The sequence below is a fragment of the Budorcas taxicolor genome, chromosome 16 (assembly GCF_023091745.1).
Source record: "Budorcas taxicolor isolate Tak-1 chromosome 16, Takin1.1, whole genome shotgun sequence".
NCBI lineage: Eukaryota > Metazoa > Chordata > Mammalia > Artiodactyla > Bovidae > Budorcas > Budorcas taxicolor.
The window spans coordinates 55833750-55850664 of NC_068925.1; the positions used below are offsets into that span (position 1 = coordinate 55833750).

The following is a 16915-nucleotide window of genomic DNA, read 5'->3' on the forward strand; positions in this document are numbered from 1 at the left end:
AGGTACTAGAGCAATCTTCTCTAACCATCCATATAGAATAGCTGCCTACCTATAGTCTCCTTTTTCACCTTTTCTCCATATAGCATTTGTTACCACCTGACAGACTATATATTTATGCATGGGTATGTTCACTGTCCATCTCCATCCATATAACATAAAGTCAATGAAAGCAGGAATTTATTTTGTTCACTGCCATATCCCCAAACCTAGAACATTCTCTGGCTCAAAGAGGCTATTCAATAGCTATCTATTGAAAGAGTACACATTCCTATAGGAACACTCAGCTGACTTCAGACAAAGCATGAACTCTGGAATATACTACAGTCCTGTTCCCTGTTTATATTACACCCAGATGGTTTTACTTTTCTATTATCTACCTGGCCTGCAAAGTAACTTAAATATGAGACCCTTGATCTAAAAAAGTCTTTTCCAGAGTGTGCATATGGAAGTCTGGGGCTTTTCATCAGAAAATAAGATGGGACTGGCAATAATTGGGTAATGTATTTAAAAAACATATCATCCTAAGCAGATAAGCAATTATAAAAAAAAAATCTTTGCGCTTTAGGCTCAAAATGAAATCCACTCTTCTCAGTTTTGCTGGGCCTCCATTTCGACTTATCCTTTACTGCCCATTACAGGAGTCTTGCCTTGGATAAGTTTTTTATTATTATTATTAATCTTATATTAGGGAACGAAAAATAATTATCATCGAACATGAGCTAAAATATAAGACAGGATCTTTACCTTGAAGAATTCAATGAGAACATCTTTATTTTCTAGCCAAATGATATTATGAAGATATTTGTCAGGAGTAGGGAGCGGGATTGCCATTGGAAAGTTATTCAATGATTTTATTTTTTCAAGAAGTACCTAAAACAAACAATCAAAATAATGGTGATTAGATCCTGTAACAGAAAAGGGACATCAAGTAAAAATGAAGGAAATTTAAATAAAATACTGTTTTCCAGAGCTTTTCTTCTTTAAATTGTCCTCTAATTTTTTTTTGTTCTTTTTCTCCACTTACTATTTTCACTGGTATATTAACTCATATTGAATTTATCCTTTTTATAATCCAATTAATAGCTGTATTCTACCCTGTCTTAATCTCAAATTTAACTGTTGATTACTATATGATTTAATGCCACATTCTCTCAAAATTTTTTTTCATGTGAGTGAGCTGCTTCTCTACATTCTTCTAGTTTTGAAGGATAAGGTTGTAGTTTTGTGGCCTTTCAGAAGTCTTCTCTGACTTCCCCAAGTAAGAGGTAATGGCTTACTTGCCTTATTTCCAGCATATCTCTTACAAATCTCCCTTATGGAACTCATTACATTGTAGTATTATTATGTTTACTTATATGTGATATATAACTTTTGTTGATTGCCTGGATAAATGACTAAATGAAAAAAAAGAGGAAGAGTGTCCATGGACTTTGAAATCAGTGTTGTACTCATTAAGTATCCAAGTCTCCTCAAGAGTCATGGGACATAGTAGGTATTCAACATATATTTGTGGACAAATCAATCATTCAACAGTTATTTGTTGAATGCCTATTAATTAATTGCCTAATTGTTGGCTAAAGAGGTGTAATTATCAATCCCAGGTTGTAAGGAGCTAGGTAATCTAGCCAATTTAGCTGAGTAAATACGACTGAGCGACTTCACTTCACTTCACTTTCTAAATAAACCTATAGGAAAAAATAAGTCTCTCTCTTCATAAGGGCTATTGTTTATTTAACTAATGGGTATCAATCATTCAATTGAACATTATACAATCTTCAAAGTAATAAAGGAAAAAATAGAAAAAAACACAACATGCACAGAGGTGTAACTTGAAGAAAACTAAAAAGTGGCCCTTCTCGTCACTCTGACAGACACTAAGGAAAAATCATATTACCATTTAGTCCTGCTCCATGACCTTATAGAGACTAATAAGGCAGAATTAAAACGGGAAAAGCTGGCCTGTCCCACAGCAACTTCCCTTCCAGGGGCATGGAGAGAGGACTATGTTCAGAGAATGTCCTGAAGCACAGCCCAGGTGGTATGTGGCTAAAAAGTGCCAGGGACAAGAATAAGCATATGACACCCAGAAATAGCTTATCATTGGAAACACAGGCAAAACGTGGGACCAGAACTTCTATTTTTCTTCTTTATGCTATGAAGCAGATAGACCCTTGTACAGGAGAGAAAAAAGCATTACTATTTGCACAATTCACAGTCTAGACAGTGGATGTGATAGCCTGGTAGAATAAAATATTAAATATTTTTTCCTCTTACAGTCTTAATTTTTTGCAAATTTATAATTTTTCAAAAGTCCATTTATCAGCCAACCACTTAGGATGTCTCCCCTGTTCCTCTCAAACTCTTCCCTCCCTGATCTCCATGTACACACACACACACACACGTGGGTCCCCTCCCACCTATGTTAAAATTATGTAATTACCACTTTCCTTGCTACAGCTGCTGGGACTGGACTGCAGATATTCCACCAGTGGATAAAGAAGCAGAAAAATCTAATGAGTTTGTAAGAGAGAGCCAAAAGAAGATGCCACAGAGGGCAACCCTGATAGGAAATGGAGAAGCTGAAACCTTTCTAGGTCACTGCTCAAGTCCCTTTCTGAGGCCTGGCCATGTGGTCTGGTTACCATGAGGTCTGTAAGATACTCTGTGTCCTCATGATAAATGCTCCATTTCTTTGTGAAACCTAGCTCAGGTTGGTTCTGAACAACCAAGTGGTTTTGACATACAGGGAACCAGGTAGCAATGGCGCTAGTTGCCATTGGCATTACAAAGACTTAAACAATTACAGAGTTAACAACTGTCCTGACTCACCCTTTTCCCAGTCTCCCTAGGAATCAGTAGTATGGGAAATTGCTTACTTACCTTATTCATCTCGACGCTCTCATATTTATCAATAATGCCTCTTGACGAAAGGAAGGTGAGGCTTTTCAGAGCTTTAGCAATCACATTCCGGATTGCCTGCTTGGTCTTCAAAGCAATGACAACATCACGACCTTCATGCTCTATGAGTCCTGAAGCAAATAAAAGTATCAATAAGCAAACAATTCAATAACCACAATTGTAACGAATATTTGCATAACATTGACAATTTCCAAAGCATTTGCTCAATATCTTTTCATTCCTGTTTTGTATAGAACTTGTGAGGCCAGTAAGACTACAGTTATTTTCATCTTCATTTTATAGATGAGAAAATTGAAAAAAAGGCTTCCTTCACCAGTTAGAAATTCACTCCATCTTTTCCCCAAGGTATCTCCTACATATTTTCATTATAGAACTCATTACGTGGCAGTATTATCATTCTTCCTTATTTGTCTCATCCTTCATATTGTGTAATTCTTGTTGGTTGGATGAATAAATGACTGAAAGTGTCCCTGGACTTGCACTGGTGGGTCTTTCTGAAATCAAATCGCATATTTTTTCCTCTTCAATGAGCATGAGAAGTCATGAGATGAACTGGGAGTCAAGGCTTAAAATGCATCTGTTTCATCCTTGTAATACTAATCTTGAGTACAATGCCTGACATCTGGAAGGGACTCAGTCATTTCTGAACTGAAATAAGCTGAGCAGTGCAATGAAGGACAGCATGGTAGAAAGCCCTCACCTGGTGTGAGATCTAGCTCACCTCTTACCAGCCATAGGACCTCAGGGGAGTTAAACTTTCTAAGCCTCAGTTTCATTATCTATAAATGAAGATGATAATAGTATTTGCTTCATGGAGTAGTTATAAAGATCAAGTGAAATAATGCATATAAAGCCATTAACATAATTCCTGACATAATTAGCATTCAATAGTAGGTTGCAGTAACAATACAGAAACAGGCACTCTTTCGCATGACTGAATCAAGAACACTGTGTAATATTCCATAGTGACCTAAAACATAAGACAGCAGCTCCTAGGCCCCTAACCTTTAAAAGCATGGAAATAAAAACCCACCTAATATGTGAATGGAAACAATGGGTCCTGGATTTTCTGAGATGGTGACAAAATATTCTGACCTATTGTCTCCAAATTTACAATTTCATTCATTAGACCATGCTTTTTCAGTTTTGTTAGGGTAAGTGTGATCCTCATAAATCCATATGGCATCTTACAATGAGGTTATAAAAACAAAGGGGCTTTGCTTTCTTTCTTTTACAATAACATCTATTTGTTAAGGGTATACCAGGTGCCAGGCTCTCTACCAGGAACTATATTCTGGCAAACACTGAGAGCCTGGCCCACAGCCCCTTTATGAGGAAAGCAGATCTAAGAAGTTTTGTATAAAATTCTAGGGCTCCCCCGAATGTTTCAACTCAAGGAGAGTGGCAGCAGATGCTCAAAAAATGTCACCCCTCACAAACTCACTTTGTTTGAGTATCCCTGCAAACAAAGCAGGGCGAAACAAAAACAACAGTCTCTGTCATAGGTAATCGTTTGTGTGTCTTTTTCTTACAACCTTAAGGAATATGATCTTGCCACCTTAACACACTTTCTGCACTTTTCATTCTTGTTTTTATGCTCCCATAGCAAATAACAGAACTCCTCTAACTTTCTGCTATTATCTCTTGATACACTCACATCTCCCACCAGGATCTGAATTTTATGTACTCCTGGCCCATTATATGTGTTCAATAAGTGCTCACTGAATGAATAAATGAATGAGTCTGTGATTGAATGAAAGCATGAACTTGTCTTCCTTTTGGTTAAATTATGGGATGATAAGATGTGATTTCAGGAAATTAGATATCCCATCTACTTACCTAGTTCTTTGACAGCATCTCGTTTGTTGGTTTCCAAAATTTCATATAATTTCTGTGACAAATTAAGGAATGTATTAATTTCTAATTATACCAAGTGCATTACTGGCTTTAAAATTTGAGGGAAAAAAGCATGGCAGAAAAATCTCACTTAAATATCATTTGGGGGAGATATTTAATTCTTCTCTCTTTGTAAATTCAGCTGCTTTTCCCAGGCTCATTCTCATAGTGCAATGAATGCTGTGTAGTAGCTTACATAAGTACATAAGTATTGCACCTGATATTTCTCAGAAAAGACTAGTGTGTGCTTCATTGTGTGCCAAAGAGAATCCTCAGAGATAGCACCCCACCAGAGGGTGTCCAACAGAGCAGCCAATTGGGGAGCCGATCTACTGGGAGTGCAAAAGCAAGTGGAATAATGAAAAACATGGTGTCAGGTAGGTCATGTCTCCTACAGATAACTCCTGACATAACTGAAGAAATAGCTCCACTTGGCTAAACAATCTCTGTTCAATCATACAATTGTTATTTGCCAAATTCCCACCATGGCCGAGGCATGCTCTTGAGCTTTGAGTCTTCCTGAAGTTTGATAATCAGAGCTGAAATTTAAAGAACAGAAACTGTTCTCTGCAGCACCTCGTATCACATAATAAACAACTGAATCCCCTTCACTTGACGTAATTTATCTTTTGAGTCAAGTTCATGTAGAAATGGTCTTAAATTAAATCAATACACCTAAGGGATGTTTTTCCCAAATGACCGGTGCTTGTCTCTTACCTGATCTATTGACTTTCGGCTAGAAATCTGTCTTATTAAAAACTTGGTATCCTCTAGACTTTTGATATAGCCTTTTGTAATACTATACGTCAAGCTGAGGCGCTTTTTGATCTGCACATCTACAATATTTATCAGCAGTGGTATTATTATCTGGAACAATGGAGAGGGGAAAAAAATGAAAATTTGATGAGGAAAAGCACCCTTTCAGGCAGATGTTCTCAACATGCCATTTCTAACAAGCTTGTTAGAACACAAATACTGAAACATCCACTGCTGAAACACAAATTCTCAGGCCCCACTCCAGACCTGCTGAATCAGAAATGCTGGGGACAGGCCCCCAAATCAATGCTTTAACGAGTTTTCCAGGTGTTTCTATGTACACTCAAGTTTGAGAGCCCCTCTCTAAAGAAAAGAAAGCTCAATGAATAACTGGTTCTGTAGCTTTAAGGCTAAGTGCTTACCACTGCTCTTCTCTTATTCTCCATACTCCCAGTTTTCAGAAGACAAGAGAGGTCACCCCAATAACCTGGACAGTAGTTACCAACAGAATAAATCTCTCTACACCTCAGGTTCTTCACTTGCAAGATAAGGAACTTAGGGTAATCTGAGATTCTCCTTAGCTCTTAATTTCTCAAATGACAAGCTGAGCAGGAGAGTACAGTGACTAAAGGGAGAGGGATTTTTAAATAACAACCTCCCTGGATTCAAATACCAGCCCTCTGCTACTCACAGTGCTGTGACCTTGAACGAGTTACTTAGGGACTCCAAGGACTCAGCGTCCTCATCTGGTCTATGAGGATGATAACACCTAAGTACCAGGATTCCCGAGGAGCTGCCCCTCACAAGCAATGCAATCAATCACAGAGGCACAACAGAGTACAGGGAGGATGATGAGGGGCCAAGTAACACAAGGGGAAGACGTGATCAGGAAAAGAACATCCACAGCGAAGGAATCACAAGAGCAGAGAAAGCAGAGCTTTTCTTAAACTGTTATTTTGGTTGTGAAACTTTGGAGAGAAGGGGAGATATTGAAGAGGATTTTTTAAATATAAAGTTTTATTCCATGATGCACTGGCTGATCTAAAGTAAAGTTCTTCAATATTCTTCCAGGTTTTCCAATACAGATTTGCTTTTTTTGAAAGCCTCACTCTGCTGAGACTGGCTACTAGGACACCTAACTTGATAAAGCGGAGACACGCACTTCCCAGTATTGTAACAATTTAACTAGATACGTATGTAAAGTGGTCTGCACAGGTCCTAGAACACAGTAAGTGCTCAGTTAAAAAAAAAAAAAAAGCTACTCATGATTATATTTACTTAACTGAAATTAAAAGACGCTTACTCCTTGGAAGAAAAGTTATGACCAACCTAGATAGCATATTCAAAAGCAGAGACATTACTTTGCCGACTAAGGTCCGTCTAGTCAAGGCTACGGTTTTTCCAGTAGTCATGCATGGATGTGAGAGTTGGACTGTGAAGAAGGCTGAGCGCCGAAGAATTGATGCATTTGAGCTGTGGTATTGGAGAAGACTCTTGAGAGTCCCTTGGACTGCAAGGAGATCCAACCAGTCCATTCTAAAGGAGATCCACCCTGGGATTTCTTTGGAAGGAATGATGCTGAAGCTGAAACTCCAGTACTTTGGCCACCTCGTGCGAAGAGTTGACTCATTGGAAAAGACTCTGATGCTGGGAGGGATCGGGGGCAGGAGGAGAAGGGGAGGACAGAGGATGAGATGGCTGGATGGCATCACGGACTCGATGGACGTAAGTCTGAGTGAACTCCGGGAGCTGGTGATGGACAGGGAGGCCTGGTGTGCTGCAATTCATGGGGTCGCAAAGAATCACACGACTGAGCGACTGAAGTGAATTGAACTGCACTCCACTAGGATTTGTCAGAGCACACTGAACAGAAATAGCAAATGGTTCACACTGTAAACAGGGTTGACTTCTGTACTAATACATCTTCAAATTTTTATTTCACTCAGAGAGACTTTTTGCAAAGTATTCCTTCTAAAATACTTACTTTACATTCATCTGCATAAGATCCCAGTGTACAAACTGATTACTTATGAAAACCTCTACCTTCTATATTAAGACTTAGCCTCACTCTACATATCCTAGAATAGTTTGTATTATAATGAGATTATACCCTATGTGGGCACTTTGTTCTAGACTCAGCTCATAAGGAAAAAATAATAAATAATCAAAATTACCCCTTAAGCAGGTTTTATGTATATAACTATTAAAGTCATTCTTATGAATATTAAAGAATAGTAACATACTTTATTTCTATTCTGTATTAAGTATATATATGGTGTTGTTTTAGTCACTAAGTTGTGTCTGACTCTTGCAACCCCATGGACTGCAGCCCGCCAGGCTCCTCTGTCCATGGGATTTTCCAGGCAAGAATACTGGAGTGGGATGCCATTTCCTTCTCCAGGGGATCTTCTCAACCCAGGAATAGAACCCGAGTGTCCTGCACTGCAGGTGGTGTCCTGCATTGCAGGCAGATTCTTTACTAACTGAGCCACCAAGAAAGCCCTAAGTATATATACACTTAATATAGAATCAAGGAAGGAACAAAAAAAGGAAAGTCAACAAGCACAGGTCTGGGCATTCAGACAATTCTACCTAAGACAACTATTAAATTTCTTGGCAAATAGGGACCAGGTGGAGGATTCTAATCCTCCTTTCACCGTCAGGGTTTAGAGAAGTATTTTTTAACATTAAGTTTATATATCTTCAATTCATATTAATAGATTTATTTAATGTAGTAAGAATTGTTGCTTATTCACTAAGTCATTTCCAACTCTTTGGCGATCCCATGAACTGTAGCCAGGCTCCTCTGTCCATGGGATTTCCTAGGCAAGAATACTGGAATAGGTTGCCATTTTCTTCTCCAAGGGGTCTTCCTGACCCAGAGATGGGACCTGCATCTCCTGCTTTGGCAGGCAGATTCTTTACCACTGAGCCACCACAGAAGCTCCCTAATAAGAATTAAGCAACTCAAAAATATGGAGTGGCAAGAGAACTCATCTAAAGCTCCCAAGTTAAAAGCCTATATTAATATCATGCAACTACCTTGGAAAGACAGAAAGGAAGCTTAAGAACTGAGACTGAAAAATCTGAAGATCTACTTTCAGAATCAAAATGAGAGCCACGAAAAGAAGAAATGAAGAAATGGTCATTGTTAAGTAGTCATGTATGGATGTGAGAGTTGGACTGTGAAGAAAGCTGAGTGCTGAAGAATTGATGCTTTTGAACTGTCGTGTTGGAGAAGATTCTTGAGAGTCCCTTGGAGTGCAAGGAGATCCAACCAGTCCTGGGTGTGCTTTGGAAGGAATGATGCTGAAGCTGAAACTCCAGTACTTTGGCCACCTCATGCGAAGAGTTGACTCATTGGAAAAGACTCATGCTGGGAGGGATTGGGGGCAGGAGGAGAAGGGGACGACAGAAGATGAGATGGCTGGATGGCATCACCGACTCAACGGACGTGAGTTTGAGTGAACTCCGGGAGTTGGTGATGGACAGGGAGGCCTGGCGTGCTGCAGTTCATGGGGTCACAAAGAGTCGGACACGACTGAATGACTGAACTGAACTGAACTGAAGGAGATTGAAGGCCTCAGTAAAACTGAACTTCACAGGTAGTAGGCTAAGGAAGTAGTATGTACTCTAGAGTAAATATTTTATGTTTCTGCAGAGTTATGGCTTTATGAACAAATTTTACTAAAACTTGGAGAACTTGTTTCCAGGTTATCCTGCTTCAAGTGGTGCTATCATTTTCACTTATTCATTCAATACATAATTTAGTAAGTATTTATACAGGTGGCACTAGTGGTAAAGAACCTGCCTGCCAGTGCAGGAGACATAAGAGACACAGGTTTGATCCCTGTGTCGGGAAGATCTTCTGGAATAGGAAATGGCAACCCACTCTAGTGTTCTTGCCTGAAGAATCCCATGGAGAGAGGAGCTTGGTGGGCTACAGTCCATGGGATCACAAAGAATCGGACACAACTGAGCAACTAACACTTTTACTTTCATATACTAGGTATCAGTCTAAGTTCCATCAGTAACCAAAACAAAGACCCTTACCTCATGGAAAGTACATATAACATATAGTAAAAAGGTGGTAAATGCTATGCGGAAAAAATTAACTTAAGCAAATGAAGAGGGATCAGGGAGATAGGGTGGAAAGCTGGGAGTATGGAGGGCAGGTTGCCATTTTAGGTAGCATGGTCAGGGAAGGCTTTCTCCATGAGAAGGTGAGAGTTGAGCAATGACTTGAAGGAGTGAGAAGGTGAACCAAGCAGATACCTGTGGAGAGAGGATTCCAGGAGAAAAGACAGCTCCCTCCCTCATTTCTTCTAAAATAATGAGTTTTCTTAATTCAGTTGACAAATAGTATAGAAAAAAAAATTTTTAATGTGAAGTTTTACCTTGAGAAGAGGAAAAAATCTAATTATTCTGAAATAACCTATTATTACTGTAAACTGAATAAGAATCAAGTTGTCTGGTCTCAGTCTCACAAAGTATATACAAAATATATCAACAATTCCAATAAGCACAATAGAAAATTCCAAAGTATTCCAGTGTTGATGAAAATATTTCCTTTTCAAAATTATTATCTGTTTAGAAAACATATAGAACATACATCATTTCATAGCAGTATACAAAGGTGGGGAAAGGGACTCTTAAAAATTAACAGTTAAATGCTCAACTACAAATGCGTTACATTCCAAAAGCTGAGTTTTAAGTCATTCATTTGAAATTCAAAAAAATCCTTTATAAATGTCTGACATCAAAAGGTATAATTTATTTAAAATATATATAATCTATTATGAAGCTGGATACCAAAGAAAAGCAATGAACAATAGTGAATTAATTCACTGAAACACTATTAATTATAATTAAAGTATGAAACAGTATGCTGATAAACCATCTTTGAAGCATTTATCCTAAAAAGTGGTCTTCATCTTATATCATGATAAGAACCTAGCAACCTATTTTTCTTTTATTCGTTTATTTATTCTTTGTATCGTTACAAGAAGTATTTGAGGAAAACATCAAAATGTCAAACATAAAAGAGATTTTCAATTCTCTTTTATCTGATCTTTGAGATTCTCTCCACTTTTATGATACTTTTCTTATCTGATATTCAAGACTGTGACTATTATACTGATTTCACTCGGAAAACTCAAAAAAGAGTACTAAAACTCCATAATCCTATCAACTATTACAGCAAAAGGCTTCTGGTAGGAATTATTCCAATAAAATTACAAAAATAGATTCAAGCTATCTAAATTGTACTATTTATAGGATACATTTCTATTTTAAACGGTACCTTCAATGCTGATTCTAACAGATATAAAAATACAAAATAATAGTTTACGAATATCAGTCCTGACACATTTAATTTTCTTGCTGTTGGCCACAGATGCATTATCATAGGATAAATGTACATTATTCCTATAATATGTTCTACATTTTCAAATTCTTCTGAAAATACAATGTGATATATAAAAATCAGAAATTTATTATGCCTGAAAAAAAAGAGATCAAATAAAACATCAGGTCACTTTAAAAGTATAAAAATTAAAATCTGAAGTTTATTTAAGTAAATATTAACATTTATTTGAAGAAAGACTTAAAATAATAGATCATTAAAATTTAAAATATACTTTCTATACATAAAAATCATAAGGGAAAAGGATAAAAATATGGCTCTTGGTAATCTATATCAAGGCTGGGGAGCTTTTTTTTTAAGTTAATATCTTATACTTATCATTCACATAAGTAGAAAAAACAATTTCATTAACTCTGTAAAAACATTAAGTACTGTAAATACATATTCATTTGGGAGGGGTAGTATTTTGGGGAAGGGGTGTTTTTCCTCCAGTTTCTTAAGATATAATTGACATACAGCACTGTATAAATTTTAAAGTATACAACCTAATGATGTGACATGTGTACATCATGAAATGATTATCAGAATAAGTTTAGTGAACATCCTTCATCTCATATGGATATAAAATTAAAGAAAAAGAACATTTTTTCCTTTGAGATGAGAACTTTTAGGATTTACTCTCTTATCAACTTTCATATATAACATACAGGAGTGTTCATTATATTTATCATGTTGCATATGACAATCCTAGTACTTATTTATCTTATAAATGGAAATTGTATTTTTTGACAGTCTTCACCCAATTCCACCTCCCCTACCCCCACCTCTGGTAAGCATAAATTTAATCTTTTTTGCTAAGAATTTGCTTCGTTTTTAAAATATAATTGACCTACAACACATTAGTTCCTATTACATAACACACTGATTCAATATTTTTAGACATTTCAAAATAATAACTCCAATAAGTCTAGCTCTGATATGCCACCATACAAAGATATTACATAGTTCCTGACTATATTCCCCACACTGTACATTTCATGTTTGTTACTCAGTTATTTTGCCACTGGAATTTTGTACTCTTTCATTTCCCTCACTGTTTCTTTCTTCTCCTAACCACTCCTTTCTGGATACTACCTATTCATTCTCTTTATCTAAGATTATTTCTCTTTCACTAAGTTTAGTCATTTGTTTTGCTTTTTAAAATCCACATATAAGTCAAATCATACAGTATTTGACTTTCTCTGTCTGATTTCACTTGGTATAATACCATCTAGGGCCATCCATTTGGCAAGATTTCATTCTTTTTAGGGCTGAGTAATATTTCATTATACAAACACATGAATATACATTTGCTGTTGTTGTTCAGTCACTAAGTTGTGTCCAACTCTTTGCAACCCCATGGACTGCAGCACACCAGGCTTCTCTGTCCTTCACTATCTCTCTGAGTCTGCTCAAATTCATGTTCATTGAGTCAGTGATGCTATCTAACCATCTCATCCTCTGCCACCCCCTTCTCCTTTTGCCTTCAGTCTCTCCCAGCATCAGGGTGTTTTCCAGTGAGTCAGCTTTTCACATCAGGTAGCCGAAGTACTGGAGTTTCAGCTTCAGCATCAGTCCTTCCAATGAGAATTCAGGGTTGATTCTGAGAGAGTCATTTCCTAGGCAGGTTGATAAGACGTCTAGGGGTCCCCCAGGAGAGAGGAGTCTGGAATTCTCAAGGGGGAAGAAAGGACAAACTTTTTTTCCTCTACATTCCTTAGGATTATATAACAATAATGTATCCTGCCTGAGGACAGTCTCTGGATTAAACCTTCTGGCTAATCTGGTTATCTTAAAATGTAAATTATGGGAGTAGGTCTGGTGTGGTCTTCACAACCTCCAGTATTCTTGCCTGGAAAATCCCATGGACGGAGAAGCCTGGTAGGCTACAGTCCATGAGGTCTCAAAAAGTTGGACAAGACTGAGCAACTTCACTTTTCACTTACAACCTCCAGACATTCTTTTGATTCACTGGAGAAGCTTTCTCTATCTCCTTTATACTTTAATAAAACTTTATTACACAAAAGCTCTGAGTGATCAAGCCGCGTCTCTGGCCCCGGATTGAATTCTTCTCCTCCAGAGGCCAAGAATCCCAGCATCTTTGCATGATTCAACAACAACCTTTCAATTTCCTTTAGGATTGATTGGTTTGATCTCCTTGCTGTCCAAGGGACTCTCAAGAGTCTTCTCCAGCACTACAGTTCGAAAGGCTCAATTCTTTGGCCCTCAGTCTTCTTTATGGTCCAACTTTCACATGGGTACATGACTACTGGAAAAACCATAATATCGACCTTTGTCAGCAAAGAGATGTCTCTGCTTTTTAATACGCTGCCTAGGTTTGTCACAGCTTTCCTTCCAAGGAGCAAACATCTTTTAATTTCATGGCTGCAGCCACCATCCACAGTGATTTTGGAGCCCAAGAAAATATAGTCTGTCACTGTTTCCACTTTCCCCAGCTATTATTTGCCATGAAGTGATGGGACTGGATGTCATGCCCATTTTATATATGTATGTCCATTCATCTTTTTTATCTATTCCTATCAATGGGCATTTAGGTTGTCTCCATATCTTGGCTATTATAAATAATGCTACAATAAACATAGGGGTAAACATATCTTTTCTAGTGATCTCATTTTCTACAGATAAATACCCAGGAGTGGAAATGGTAGTTCTATTTCTAATTTGTTAAAGAATCTCTATACTATCTTCCACAGTGGCTGCACCAATTTACATTCCAATCAACAGTGCATGAGGGTTCCCTTTTTTCCATATCCTCCCACACTTGTTATTTATCTTTTTGATAATAGCCATTCTGACAAGTGTGAGATGATATCTCATTATGGTTTTGATTTGCATTTCCATGATGATTGATGATGCTGAGCATCTTTTCATGTGCCCACAGGTCATCTGTATGTCTTCTTTGGAAAAATGTCTATTCATATTCTATGCCCTTGTTAAATCAGGTTATTTGGCTATTTCTTTTTTAATGTTCCTTGTATGTGTGCTTTGTGCTAAGCTGCTTCAGTTGTGTCCAACTCTTTGCAACCCGATGGACTGTAGCCCACCAGGCTCTTCTGTCCATGGGATTCTTCAGGCAAGAACACTGGAGTGGGCTGCCATGCCCTTCTCCAGCAATCTTCCAGATGCAGGAATTGAACCCACATCTCTTACATCTCCTGCATTGGCAGGTGGATCCTTTACCACTAGCACCATCTGCAAAATCTGTTCTTTGTATAATTTGGCTATTAACCCCTTATAGAATATATTGTTTGCAAATATCTTTTCCCATTCAGTAGGTGGTTTTTTTAAAATTATTTTGTTGATAGTTTCTTTAACTGTGCAGAAATTTTTTAGTTTGATGTAGTTCCACTTATTTATTTTTGCTTTTGTTTTTCTTGCCTGAGGCCACATACACATACAAAAAAAAGTTAATAAGACAAATGTCAGTGGGTTTACTGCCTATGTTTTCTCCTACAAGTTTTACAGTGTTAGGTATTACATTTAAATCTTTAACCCATTTTGAATTTATTTTTATGCATGGTGTAAAAGAGTAGTCCAGATTGATTTTTTTGATTATAACTGTACAGTTTCCCCAACAGCATTTATTTAAAAAACTGTCTTTTCTTATTGCATATTCTTGCCTTATTGTCATTGATTAATTGACCATATAAGTGTCGGTTCATTTCTGGGCTCTCTATTCTGTTCTGTTGATCCATTTGTCAGTTTTCATGCCAGTACCATTCTGTTTTGATTACTGTAGCTTTATAGAATAGTCTAAAGTCAGAAAGAATGATACCTCCAGCTTTGTTTTTTCTCGATACTGTTTTGGCTATTCAGGGTCTTTTGTGTTTCCATATAAACTTTAGAATTATTTGGTCTAGTTCTGGGGAAAATGTATTTTATACGGATTGCACTCAATCCATAGATTGCTTTGAGGAGTATGGTCATTTTAACAAAATTAATTCTTCCAATCTATGAACATGGTGCATCCTTCCATTTGTTTGTGTTGTCTTCAATTTCTTTCATCAGTGTCTGATAGTTTTCAAGTACAGGTCTTTTACCTCCTTAATTAGATGTATTCCTAAGTATTTTATTCTTTTTTGACATAACTGCAAATGGGATTGTTTTCTTAATTTCTCTTTTTGGTAGTTCATTGTTAGTATATAGAAGTGAAACAGATTTTTTTTAATTATTTTTATATCCTGCAACTCTACCAAGTTCAGCGATGAGTTCCAGTAGTTTTTGGTGGCATCTTTAGGATTTTTTATGTATAGTATCACATTATCTGCAAACAGTGACAGTTTTACTTCTTCCTTTCCAATTTGGATTCTTTTTATTTATTTTCTTATCTGATTACTGTGGCTAGGACTTCAAATATTGTGTTGAATAAAAGTATCAAGACTGGACTTTGGTTTTGTTCCTGATCTTAGAAGAAATGCTTTTCACTGTTGAGCTTGGTGTTAGCTATGGGACTGTCACACATGACCTTTATGATGTTGAGGTGTGTTCCCTTTACACCCACTTTGCTGAGAGTTAAATTTTGTCAAAAGTTTTTTCCATATCTATTGAAATTATCATATGATTTTTATTCTTCAATTTGTTAATGTGGAATATCACACCAATAAATTTGCAAACATTGAACCATCTTTGCATCTTTGGGATAAATCCCACTTGATCATAGTGTATGATCCTTTTAATGTATTTTTAAATTTGGTTTGTTAATATTTTGTCAAGGATTTTTGCATGTATGTTCATCAGGGATACTGGCCTATTTCTCTTTTGTGTGATATCTTTGTCTAGTTTTGGTATCACGGTGATGTTGGTCTTCTAGAATGATTTCAGAGGCATTCCTTCCTCTGCAATCTTTTGGAATAGTTTGATAGGCATATATGTTAACTCTTCTCTAAATGTTTATCTGTGAAGTCATGTGGTCCTGGACTTTTGTTTGTTGGGAGTTTAATTACTGATTCAATTTCAGTACTGGTAATTGGTCTATTCATATTTTATACTTCTTCCTACTTCAGTCTTAGGAGATTGTACCTTTCTAAGAAATTGTCTATTTCTTCTACATTGTCCATTTTATTGGTATATAACTGTAGTGATTTCTTATGATCCTTTGTATTGTTTTTATTTCAGTTTTAACTTCTTTTTCATTTCTGACTTTATTAATCTGGTCCCTCTTTTTCTTGATGAGTTGGGCTGAAGGTTTGTCAGTTTTGTTTGTCTTTTCAAAGAACCAGCTCTAAGTTTCATTTATCTTTGCCATTGCTTTTTAGTATCTTTTTCAGTTATCTCTGCTCTGATATTTATGATTTCTTCCTTCCTATTATGTTTGAGTTTTGTCTGTTCTTCTTTTTCTAGCTCCTTTAGGTACAGGGTAGGATTATTTAAGATCTGTCTGAAGAGCATTTTTAAAAAATCAATACTAATAATAGCACATAGGAATAATGCAAAGATTCATACATCAAAAACAAGAAACAAATAAATTTAGAGAAAAACATCAGCATTGCTTAAAATTAGGAACAGGACAAAATATTTTACTTAATAATTACTATGACATATTTCTAAAATTCTTTCTATTCATCTAAAGTAGAAATTGACAAAAAGATGTTATGTAGATATATGTCAAAACCCTAGGGTTTTAATTTTTTATATTTTTCTGTAAACTTAATAAATCAAAGACTGTAAAAAAAATGACCATAATTTACTATGAAAAGTATGTTAACACCCATTTAAAATTTATTAACATTACTGGTCTCAGAATCTTCTCATCTGACTTGTTTTGTTAGTAGAAAAATATTGTCTTTCTGGTCTAAAAAGTGTGTAAGTTCACAATTTATATAACAAAAGAGTCTACACGAGTTAGTAAAATACCTATCTTATGATATTTTGGACATTGGCTGTAGGTGTTTATTAAGGCCAGGCTGTGTTTTTCCTAAT

The 16915-nt window shown here is 36.5% G+C and overlaps 1 protein-coding gene across 1 annotated transcript in view; it reads right to left on the reverse strand.

The window, feature by feature from the left end:
• The window catches only part of SLC9C2 (solute carrier family 9 member C2 (putative)), a 95213-nt gene that overhangs the window by 18956 nt on the left and 59342 nt on the right, over window positions 1-16915 (reverse strand). Inside the window, exons 15-20 of the mRNA XM_052653577.1 lie at window positions 10874-11072; window positions 9969-10157; window positions 5533-5682; window positions 4759-4810; window positions 2881-3029; window positions 745-870 (exon numbers count right to left, since the gene is read on the reverse strand). Coding sequence (XP_052509537.1) covers window positions 745-870; window positions 2881-3029; window positions 4759-4810; window positions 5533-5682; window positions 9969-10157; window positions 10874-11072 — 865 coding nt within the window. The remainder of the gene's footprint in view (window positions 1-744; window positions 871-2880; window positions 3030-4758; window positions 4811-5532; window positions 5683-9968; window positions 10158-10873; window positions 11073-16915) is intronic.